General features: G+C 35.4%; 2 protein-coding genes across 2 annotated transcripts in view; one reads left to right on the top strand and one right to left on the bottom strand.

The window, feature by feature from the left end:
• Nucleotides 1-496: 496 nt before the first annotated feature.
• Nucleotides 497-6,018, bottom strand: LOC123524729 (methylthioribose-1-phosphate isomerase-like). The gene is made up of 3 exons (XM_045303162.2): nt 5,841-6,018; nt 2,915-3,150; nt 497-533 (listed from the first exon to the last, which is right to left on the bottom strand). Exons 1-3 carry the CDS (start codon nt 5,976-5,978, stop codon nt 497-499), a joined length of 411 nt encoding a protein of 136 aa, XP_045159097.2. The 5' UTR covers nt 5,979-6,018.
• Nucleotides 6,019-6,196: 178 nt separating this feature from the next.
• Nucleotides 6,197-12,042, top strand: part of LOC123524730 (uncharacterized) — a 41,158-nt gene continuing 35,312 nt past the window's right edge. Inside the window, exons 1-2 of the mRNA XM_045303163.2 lie at nt 6,197-6,234; nt 10,070-10,140. Coding sequence (XP_045159098.2) covers nt 10,103-10,140 — 38 coding nt within the window. The 5' untranslated portion in view covers nt 6,197-6,234; nt 10,070-10,102. The remainder of the gene's footprint in view (nt 6,235-10,069; nt 10,141-12,042) is intronic.

The following is a 12,042-nucleotide window of genomic DNA, read 5'->3' as shown; positions in this document are numbered from 1 at the left end:
GTTTAACGTTTTCACCAACACAAAATTTCAGGTCATATGGCGACTTTCCCTTTGTGGTTTAAGGAAGACCCCCGGGCCCCCCCGTGCATTATTTTACACGGGGCGGCCCCCTGGGTTTTGAAACCCCCCCCTTCCGGGGGGCCAGCTGGGGGGTTGCCCTCAAGGGGAAAAATTCCCAAAGGGGTCAAGGGGAAGGGGGTCGAACCCCCCATTTAAAATTTAAGGGGAAAATTTAATTTGGGAAATCACCCACCTAAACCCCCTTGGGCCATGGGGAGGCCCCTACTTTTAAGGGTGAGCCCCCAAATTTAATTCATAAAATATGTATGAAAAAACCCTTAAATTAAAACCGTAACCCTTTTAACCTGCGAGTTAAGGAAACCTGTTTTTTTTTTTACAGTGGGGTCATTTTTTAAAAGACAGATTTGTTATTTTGGAATCCAGGTAGGTCACCCCCCCGTAGGTTTCCTTTTTGCTTTAAATTTTTTTTTAAATATCATCCTTTTAAAAATTTGCCAAATTCCTCTACCATTCTGCAATACAAAATGTATAACCAGTCCGATTTTGAATAATATGAAAGGACATACATTATTTAAACAAGAGGGTCATGATGGTCCTAAATCACTGGGTTTAACAGCTTGTTTGAATGGTTTAAGTACAGGATCACACAAGGAAAGTATCTCTTAAATTATTCTTTTGTTGGGGCGAGGGTGGGGGAATGATGACTCAGGATACTTAGAGACAATGTGAAGAAATAGCAGAGCTTGAAGGACTTTGCTAAAGGGCCACCAAAGGAACATTTGTATGAAATTATTTTGAATTTGGGTCAGCAGTTTCCGAGAATGAGATTTTCACAGTTTCCATATATTCATATAGAGGAAACTACCCCACCCGCAGGTAGCCATGTTTTTTAATACAGGATCACTTAAAAGTTCCATTATGCTTTTAATATTATGTCAAAAATACAGCAATAAAAATAGAGCATTCTTTCAATACAACTGCGTACAGGGAACAAGAATGATGTCAATATTTTTTCTCACATACCCCAACAGTACAGTATAGGAAGTCAATAGAAGGGGCTAACTCAGAAAATCGACTGAAAATGAAAATCCTGAAAATATATACCTATGTCCGTTCCATGCTAACGATCATCATGTATACCAAAAAGGGGCATATCTCATGAAAAAAATCACCAGAAATGAAAATCCTGACAATATGCACATGTCTGCTTCATGCTGATGATGCATACCAAGTTCCATTTGAATCAGATAGAAACTGTACAAGAAGTTGAGTACACAAGAAAGTGTAAGAAATAACCTGAATCACGGACAGACAGTTCAAACACTACCTCGTATATGCATACAAGGTCCTCAAAAAAGTATCCTGGGGTCATAAAAAGTATTATTTACCTGATTAAGTGTGTAAATTAAAAATCATCTTAAATTTTTAAGCCGATGCCAGGTAAACTGGAAATTTACGTGTATTTGCAACTCTTGGTAGGAATAATGATGTAAAATGTGTTTGTCATCTGTAATAAACAAGAGCTGTCACAGGAGACAGCGCGCTCAACTATTTTGATGCTGGATAGTGAAACTGGGCACATCTGAGGAAACTGGAGCTGTCACTAACAGAGATATAGAGAATTGCATCAAAATTAACCTTAAATTCTAAGTAAAAGGGGGCATAATTCATGACAAATTGGTGCCAGAGTTATGCACATTGTGTCATATGATGTGGGTGATAAGAAGAAAAACTATTTTAAGTTTGAATCAAATCCAGTTAGTTAAATAACTAAGATAGAGTGAAAGTGCATCAAAACTTAAACCTGAAATTCTAAGTAAAAAGGGGGAATAATTCATGAAATATTGGTGCAATAGTTATATCCCTTGTGTCACTGATGAGAGTGATGATGTTGAACAACTATTTTAAGTTTGAATCAAATCCATTTAGTAATAACTGAGATAGAGTGAAAGTGTACCAAAACTTTAACCTGAAATTCTAAGTAAAAAGGGGTGATAATTCATGAAATATTGGTGCAAGAGTTATGCACCTTGTGTCATATGATGTGAGTGATGATGTTGAACAACTATTTTAAGTTTGAATCAAATCCATTTAGTAACAATTGAGATATAGTGAAAGTGCATCAAAACTTTAACCTGAAATTCTAAATAAAAAGGGGGATAATTCATTAAATATTGGTACCAGAGTTATGGGCCTTGTGTCATATGATGTGGGAGATGATGTGGAACAACTTGTAACTTTCAGTTTGAATCAAACCCATTTAGGAATAACTGAGATAGAGTGAAAGTGCATCAAAACTTTAACCTGAAATTCTAAGTAAAAAGTGGGGATAATTCATGAAATATTGGAGTGAGAGTTATGGCTCTTGTGCCATATGACGTGGGTGATGATGAGGAATAAACACTTTAAGTTTAAAGCAAAGTTATGGCTCTTGTGCCATATGACGTGGGTGATGATGAGGAATAAACACTTTAAGTTTAAAGCAAAGTTATGGCTCTTGTGCCATATGACGTGGGTGATGATGAGGAATAAACACTTTAAGTTTAAAGCAAAGTTATGGCTCTTGTGCCATATGACGTGGGTGATGATGAGGAATAAACACTAAGTTTAAAGCAAATCCATCAAGTAATTACAGAGATAAGGAGAAAAAAGAGAAAGTGTAAAGAAACTTTAACAAAGGTGGAGATGTGGAAGGATGCAGACGCTGACGCCAATGCCGACGCCGGGTTGAGTAGGATAGCTCTCCATATACTTTGTATAGTCGAGCTAAAAAGGCTGCGATCTGTCCTGTACACTAAAGTCATTGAAATTTTTTATCTGTAATTGTCAACAATGTACCAAATTTTACATTTTGACAAAACGCTGATTACTTCATTTAACTTTGTCTCCATACCTTTTCTTTACACTCTCAACTGTAGCAGAATTTTCCATGGCAAGTTTCTTCACAAGACTTGTGTACCTATCAGCAGCTTCCTTCATATTGACAGCAGTAGGACGAGAGGACACGAGATATTGCAGTTTGGATGCCACGTATGAGGCAACATCATCTGAATTTGTGAACTCTGTGTCAATCAGCTCCACAGCTAAACTCAGACAACCAACAATAGCTATAGCTGGTGCACCACGCACCTGAAGAACAAATAAATATATTTATTATTACCACTGGCCAAAAAATCATAAAAATTCAGAAATAAAGGCTGTAAATATGAGGAATAGTCTTACATCTGTTATAAGAAGTAGTTTTTTAGGGTACATATTTCACAATATTACTAAGTAGCTTTTTTTGATAAACATTTAACAATGTTATCAAATATTATTCAACTAATGTTGACCAGTGACTAAAGAGTTTAACATCCCCTACAGCTAAAGTCATATAGCCTAATGCTAAAGTCATATAGCCTAATGCTAATGTCATATAGCCTAATGCTATTATGTCATATACTCTAATGCTAAAGTCATATAGCCTAATGCTAAAGTCATATAGCCTAATGCTAATGTCATATAGCCTAATGCTAATGTCATATAGCCTAATGATAAAGTCATATAGCCTAATGCTAATGTCATATAGCCTAATGCTAAAGTCATATAGCCTAATGATAAAGTCATATAGCCTAATGCTAATGTCATATAGCCCAATGCTATTATGTCATATACTCTAATGCTAATGTCATATAGCCTAATGCTAAAGTCATATAGCCTAATGCTAATGTCATATAGCCTAATGCTAAAGTCATATAGCCTAATGATAAAGTCATATAGCCTAATGCTAATGTCATATATTCTAATGCTAATGTCATATAGCAGATGTGACCTTGATATAAAGCCTCATCCAAATGGCTACTTGAGTAAGAAATACTGGGAAGTATTTCAGAAAACTTTGTCCCATTGTCCTGTTTCCAGCTCATGACCCTCAGATTAGTAGTCCAATGTGTTAAGCACTGCACCACTATGCTATCCCCATGTTTACCAGAGTATGCAATAATGCACATACAGTTAAACCTATGCTTAGAACCACCTCTGAATAAAAGCCACTACCAAAGACCAGGTTTTACTGCATTTTGTCAAAAAAGTTGAACTGTATAGAATATTACATTTTAACAATGACTAGAACTTCTATTTTCAGAAACACTCTCTCCGTTTCTTATACCACTGTTTTACTCCTCACTTACTAGTATTCTGTTTTAACAGTCTGATGGGGAGACCTGCCTGTCTGATACTCTCAAGAGAGGGTTTGGCAGTTACAAGAGATAGACACAGTTTGATAATGATATGGCAGTAGGTTAGGAAGATATATATGAAGTTGAGATGCACCCCATAAAACTTGAATCTGAAACAACCCTGGCCCAATTCATTTGCCTTTCAAATTTTAAATAAATAGTTAGCTAAAAAAAATATAAAATAAAGCTGGTGAATTTCTGTGCATAAAACAAAACTTGAAACTAGGCATAAAGGTTTGACAACAAAAAAATATCAGTCTACAAAATGGGTCAAACCTTAACCAAAATGATTTGTCTGTGGGTAAGAAAAACGTGCAGGGCTATTATTAAAAAACATTTGTTTGTGGTAACACAACCTACCCGTGAAAATCGCTATGACCCAACTTTTTTTTGGCCAGTCAGATGAATTTTTTTCCCCATATGATTATTTGCACACAAAAAAAATACCTACTTACTTAGCCACAAAAAATACTGGGTCACATTATGTAAACAAATGATTTTTTTAATTATGGCCCAGCAAGTCTGGGGCCCAAACCCAGGACCCTTGCTTACTGGTTGAGTGTTCTACCGACTGAGCTACCTGGCTGCAAGACAAATTCTTCCCTAATATGGTAAAGCTCACATAGGCTTTGAAGTTGGCTGAGAAGTGACCTACACTCTTGAAAGTTGCACCAAACTATTTTGGCAAAGAAATAATACTTTCTCAAAATTTAGACACGAAACGCACCAGAGGCCACCATGCCATTCCTATATTTCAAAATTTTCCAGGGGGAGAACCCCCTGACCTGCCTAACTTGAGAAGAGTACCCCTCCAGTACCTCAAAATTTAGACCAAACATTGCACTAGAGCCCAATGAGGGGAGTACCCCCTCCAGTACCTCAAAATTTAGTCCAAAAAATGCATCAGAGGCCACCATTTCATACCTTATTTCAAAATTTTCCAGGGGGAGAACCCCCTAAAATTACAGGGATACCCACTCCCATACATCAAAATTTAGAACACAAACTGCACTTGAGCCTGTATTTCAAAAACTTTCAGGGATTCCCCTCAATATGGACAAAGCCCCCCTCCCAGTACCTACCCCCTCTCGGCGCTATATAAATGCACCTTGCGGGTGATGCCTTTGTTGGTGCCCCCCAATCAAATATTTCTTGATCTGGGCCTGTCATACTGCAACATTCAATCATATCATGCCCACATCTTGGCAATTCCAGAGGTATGAAAAATTTTGCAGACAAAGCAATTTAAGTATGCCATGGTTCAACATTAAGTACCAAATGTCACAGGTGAGAAAAATGTGCAGTCTACCTGGGGCTCTACCTGGGACCCCTCACATACAGTGATCCAAAAAGGAATGTACTTTTTATATGGTAGCCTGACCAAGTTCCGTGCCACTAACACTAGGACAAAGAGCTATAAAAATAAATTTATACTTCTTTGCACTAGGACGATTCTTTGCACTAGGACAAGTGCAACTGCTTTTCTTATTTCTCGATAGTCCAGCTAAAAATCAGCAATTACCCATCTGTGAGGATGGAATTATATATCAACTATCTATAAGGTTGAAAGGTTATAATTTGGAATTTATAAGCTTGGGTCACCTGCATTTTCTTAATTGCATTCCATGCATCTTTGGTGTCATTCACCGATATATACACCGACTGGGAGGGCAACAGTAACTGATCCAGAATGTCCAGCTGTCCTCTGCGATACTTTATTGCTTCAAGTGTCATTTTCATTTAAAGAGGACTGAGGTCCACACGTTTATTAGGGAGCAGTTCTTTTTGGACATGTATGGAAATAACAAATGAGTTTGTTGATTTAATTCCGTACCAAAAAAGTTCATATTATATATTAATAAATGATTTATCTTCAATGTACTCCTCATCTAACTAAGCTTCCTACCTCATAAATAAATTTAACAGCTTGTCCCTGCTTTTTTTCTGCTCTTCACAAAGGAGAATTTTCACAACACAGGAAGTGGACAAAATGAAAGTAATATGTTTTCTTTTTTCTAATATTCCCCATTCTTATGAATTATGACATCATGTTTTGATAATAAAAATGAAAAATCAGTGCAATGATTGTCTTATAGCACCATTTTATGAGTGTCACAACACAAAATTTACAAGCTGAACACCACTAAATGATGTATAGTAAATCCGGCTGTTCTTTATAATTTTCATATAAAATCCACTTACTTTATAACGATTTTTCGACATTTTCTAGCATATCAGATTTTCAGAAACTTATAATATGAAATTAGGTGCTACCTAAAAGGCAGAGCTCCCTGAAAAATCACAGTGCCCCTTTAAAATTAAAGGAGTGGTGTTGGAATTGTCTGGAATTATGGATTCGTTTAGGACGTTTATGTTCTATTAGATCTATTCAAATTATAAGTATTAATGATAATTCATGATTTCTGAATGCATGTTTAAGACTGCATCACATGTGAAATACTCGTAAGATATTCTGCATGTAATTAAAAGAAAGTTCGATATAGATTAAAATCTGCACCAAAATAAAGAAGAAAACGTATTTGAATAATTTCTGTTATCATTATTAAAACGTACTGCATCAACAATTTTACATATTAAATTATTATTATACATTGTACTGGAAACCAGTCACAAATGATAACCCCTTCAAATTGAAAAAGCTTCATTTACATGACTGTACAAAGCTTGTTTTAAACCCAAAAGACTAGCAATTTTTAAAAGTTAATGATCAGAATTTTACCTGAGAAAAACAGTGTAAGCCGAAATTCTCGAAAAACCCTGTTTATTTACTAAACCTCTAAGTTAACATTTATTTCTATGGCTTTTTATGGTTAATCTTTTGGTACTATGAAATAGGGATGATAGTAAGAACTTTTTTGATTATTGATAATTCATCGCCAATACTTTTAGTTTTTTAGATAAACTCTGGTCAGTGCCTTTAAAGCTAACGGATGAAATATATGCGAACGGGGAGAAGAGCATTATTTGCTTTTCACAGTTCAATGCCTGTATATTTTGATCCTAAAGTTGTTTTTGTTTTTAAAGTTATGTCTACTGACTACTGCACAGGCACTACACTGGAGCCTGACATCAAAACTAAACACTTGTTAAATTTCACATGAATGACTTTAGTTATACAATATTTTCAAAACTCATAATAATAGAAAAAAAGCTGAAATAAAAAAAGGAATTGAAAAAGAAAAAACCTGGTCCAGGTGAGGTTCGAACTCACGACCTCTAGTTTTCAACGCGAACTCGCTAACCACTACACCACTGTGGAGTTATGACGTCATCAAGACAAACATAAGTATATATAATAAAGTTCGGTAATGGCAGCGTGAGGAAAGTCGTTTCAAAATGAAAATATTGTATTTTATTTCTTTTTCTTCGTACAAAATGTATTTAGCTCTAAATTTTTATTATCAAACGCGCATTTACATTTTTATTCAATATTCAAAGCAGTAAGCGAGACGCTTTTGTCAACCGTAAACAGTAAGCGTCTACTGACGTCTTTATTGATTAATTACTATGTGCATAGTGTACTCGAAAAAATCCGAACAACACCGATTCCAAAAAGTACCACGGAATTTCAACTCGATAGTATACACAGTTAGATCTCTCTATTCATTTTCTTTTTCACACGTTTAACCGTAATGCGACGCTGTCGGCGCCGCTTTGCGGCGCCGGTAGCTCTGCTATTACCATGGAGAACTATATCGCTACTTTAGAAAAACAAAAAGAAAAGGGGGTGTTCAGGCCTCGACCTTAGCGGTGGACCGTTGGACCGACGCAACCAAAATATCGGCAGGTTCACTAACTATCAAAAGTTGGGTAGACCGACGGTCAACCAATTTTCAGTTACGGTCTGCAAATAAAATAAAACCCTTAAAAGTGAAAAATAGGGGGGAAAATCGTACCCATATCGGCAAATTCACAAAACGAAAGTTGATTTTGCCTTAAGTACGGCATTCTACAGTTATAAGCATTGGCGAGTTAAAGTCAGGATAGCACGAATGGACTACTCAACCGATCGGGCGAGTGGTTTTTACGTGGTAACTTTACCAAATTGAGAAATTACATCCGGCAAAATTACCTGGATTGACTGGAATTTACCCGCGAATCGTAAAAATATCAAAATGTCATGCTGGTAATTTTCCATTCCACAAGCACGTGCGCCCTATCGTAATATCTAATTTACATCGCGGTTAGTTTTGACACAAAAAACGCGTGAAGTGCATTCATTTTTTAATATAATCGCTTCAAATTTTCAACACAGCTTGAGAACTAATACAGTTTGAATTCTATAACAATTTTAATAAGATATCGACAGGAATGTAGACAAAATTATTTAAAAACGATCAAATTTTCATATAATGTTTTGTAAAATTTCAAACAGCGCGATCTTGATTATTTATTTCCTTCTTAAAGTAAATTAACGGTACATACTATGGTAATAAAATTTAGACTTTTGACCAGAAAGTACAAAAAACACAATTAAAAAATCTTAAATAATGAAAAAGCAGCAGCAAGTTAAATACATGGAGTAAAATGATTTTGTCAAACAGATTTCTGTTAGCGCGGCAGAACAGGTTACGTGACCTCATGAACGTAAATAGAAATGTGGTTTTAAAATGAAGCAGTATGATGTCGTTGCGGGTTTTAAAAAGTTTTAAATGATTCTTTGTACATATATTTTTTGACACAACACTTTGTTGTTATTAGATATTCTTCTCAAACAATAATGTAAATTTCTTGAGGGCAAATAGGTCACAGAGGTAGGACATCCACTATCATCGTTCACGGTTTGACACATTTACATGTCAGTTTATTGGGATATTGCACATTCGCTTTTAAAAAATTAAAGAAAAAACTTTTTTTACTGATTTCTTCTCAACAATTAAAGGAATCGAGAAAGTACGATCAGACAGTGATGTGTCACATGGCGTGAAAACATGACATAATGCCATGACAAGCTCGTCGAAACTATACCGCTTTGATCTCCACTGCAGATGCCACAATAACCGACACACTTCTTTTAGCTCTTTGAGTGGGTGTTAACTGATGATGAAAACGAGGCCAATTACTTAGTTTATCATCAGAATAATTACCGATAATTATTGATGTTGTTTTTTTTCACTTTCAACAGGGGTCGGGAGGATGATGATTATTGTGTCCATATTTTGGGACACTTTTCAAAATAATTATTTTTCGGGAGAACAGTTTGCTACTGTCTTCCATTTTTAATTATTTTAGAAATAAGTCCTGTTTCTTTGAGTCATATGAAGTTATGACGTCTACAACATCACAATTTATGTGATGGAATTGGAGGTCCACTAAAGTCTGAGCAGGTCTACTAGATTTTAGCAGTTGGTGGACCTGCTGGCAACTGCTGAAAAAAGTTAAGGTCGAGGCCTGGTGTTAACTTTTAATAACTTTTATATAAGAAAACTACAACCCGCTGAATTTACTCCTTTTAGCTTCTTTCATTTTCTCTTTTCGAGACATTAAATTCTTAGTTACGCTGCCATTTTTACCTAGCATGTGATAGGAACATGCTGAGTTCAATAGAATTCTGAGTGATACATACTGAAACATGGTAGAGTAAAAGAAAACACATATATGAATGATATGAATTTTCTTCTAGGCTATTTAAAAGAACAAAATAAGTATATATCATTCCTTTTATAAATGTATCTATGTATACATTAAAAAGATGAATAGCATTGCATTGACAAACATGATATATCATTCTACTGTGAAGTGACGTTGCGCACCCAGTGTTGCCAGTATCTCTCATGCTGAAAACAATATTTTGATGTACATTTTTGCAGCAGCTCAAGGTGCAGTTTTGAACACCTCGAGAGATGAATACTGAGGCCGACTTTACCGATGAAGGAGACAAGTAAGTTTTATCATTTTTACATGAAGCAAAAATAATTTTCAAAAAATCTGCTATCCTTTGGAAAAACAATAAGGGTTTATCATTTATACCATAGACTGGAAATCTTTTGGATTTGCTTTATTTTATGTTTAAATAGCAGATTTTTCTGCATGGTTAACACTTTATGACTGATTCAATATTTAGTGGGACATGATACTACTAGTACCGGGTACTACTAGTTACTATATATGGTTGAACCTAGCAGCCACTAGTATTAAACAACCACTTGACTTAAGCAGATAGTGTCTACACTGAGCATTTTATAAACTCCTAAATTGAATTTTTGTTCCAGTTTTTCTTAAGGTATTCTGTCCACAAATAGATAACATTTCAATGCCTGGTGACCACATGTTTTTTTTGGTATCATTTGAAAGAGTTGTTACTGCTGAACAAAAATTAGTAAATAAGATGCACCAATCACCATGATCACTGCAGTCATGTTTTTTTTTTTACTGCATAATGATAAATCTTGCACTGTAATAACTGGATTTCTGTTGAAATATCATTGAAAGCTATAACGTAAAAAACAACACCATATTTTTGTCATGTAATTTATATTTTCCTCTTCAGTAGACAATATATACAGTTTCAAATGATACCAAAATAATATGAGTTTACCAGGCATCAATATTTGATATATTTTGATAGCACTTTTATATAGAACTTGCTTATTTGTGGACTGGATACCTTAAGCAGCTGCCAGATCATAATGATATTAATCACAATCTAAGAATCTTTGACAAAAAAAATGAGACTGAAAAGGAGGGACCGAATAGTGTGTGTGTGGTGGGGTGGGGGGGGTGCAAAATGACCATTTTTGAAATCGTCATGAGATATGAAATGGCCAAAATGGGGAAGAGTTGACTAGGGGATGAGTTGACTGTAAATCATTTACTGGAGATCACTCCATATCAGAGTGGCTCAGAGCACCTACACACCCTTTAAGAAAATATTATCTATTCTATTCGGAAACCTGTGGAATTTTTCATCCACCAATCAAAACATACAGTTTTAATCAGCTGTTAAGTGACCTCCACCCCAGATATAAACAGGAAGTAAAAGATGAAATCAGTACCAGCCTGCGGCCGTAAAAAGTATGAAATTAAGTGTAAAATTGTTCATATTTTATTGAGAAATGAAAGTTTCTAGTCATATGCCAGAGTTCAAATGTATACCATCAAAAATGGTAAAATTTAAAGCTAAAGTGTTTATTGTTGTTTCGCCACATTTGAAAGGGTCAGCTTTTTGACTGATAGAAGCTTTTCCTTGTGTACCAGTAGGGGAAATTTCCCATTCAGGAAACAATTTATAGCTTTTTCCCTAGTTTCTGAACAGGAAACTTGATACTACATGTAAATATAGCAGCTTCCTGTTTGGAAAGCAGAATCGCTATTTTTTATTTGTTTCTTTCAAGTTTCTCATTTCAGAACGGAAAAACCCAATAATTGTTTTCTGGATTGGAAATTTCTCCTACTGTATACAGTTACAGACTGAAACCTTTAATGCCAAGAACTAGGAAGGAAGACAGTCATAACCATTCTTAAACAAGCTTGCAGCCCACCACTCCTTTACATTTGAATGAATCTCAGTGGGGCTTGAACCTCAACTTTCTATTACATGGGTAGATGCAAAAAGCACTAGGCCACAGTGTATGGTTATATTTGTTGAATGTTATATTTATCTAAAGTAACCTGTCCCTGTTACAGTTTGTGCTGTCAGGAGTTTTATTAGAGATTATTTATATATGAATATCCAGTGTTCTGTCCATATTATAGTTCGGTTAAAACAGATTGTTTATACTTGCATTGTCCTGGCCCATTTGCAAGAATATAAACTGACCATAGTAGGGTCCTGTAGCTGTTA

This window comes from Mercenaria mercenaria, chromosome 3 (genome assembly GCF_021730395.1).
Source record: "Mercenaria mercenaria strain notata chromosome 3, MADL_Memer_1, whole genome shotgun sequence".
Taxonomy (NCBI): Eukaryota; Metazoa; Mollusca; class Bivalvia; order Venerida; family Veneridae; genus Mercenaria; species Mercenaria mercenaria.
This window is presented reverse-complemented; position numbering and strand designations above follow the sequence as displayed.

Bases quoted from the DNA above. Each gene is read 5' to 3' on its own strand.
- LOC123524729 (XM_045303162.2), bottom strand. From the start codon at position 5,978: ATGAAAATGACACTTGAAGCAATAAAGTATCGCAGAGGACAGCTGGAC. The intron at 3,151-5,840 runs GTGACCCAAGCT...TTTGTTCTTCAG, and splicing joins ATGCAATTAAGAAAATGCAG to GTGCGTGGTGCACCAGCTAT. The intron at 534-2,914 runs GTATGGAGACAA...TTTGTATTGCAG, and splicing joins GTTGAGAGTGTAAAGAAAAG to AATGGTAGAGGAATTTGGCA.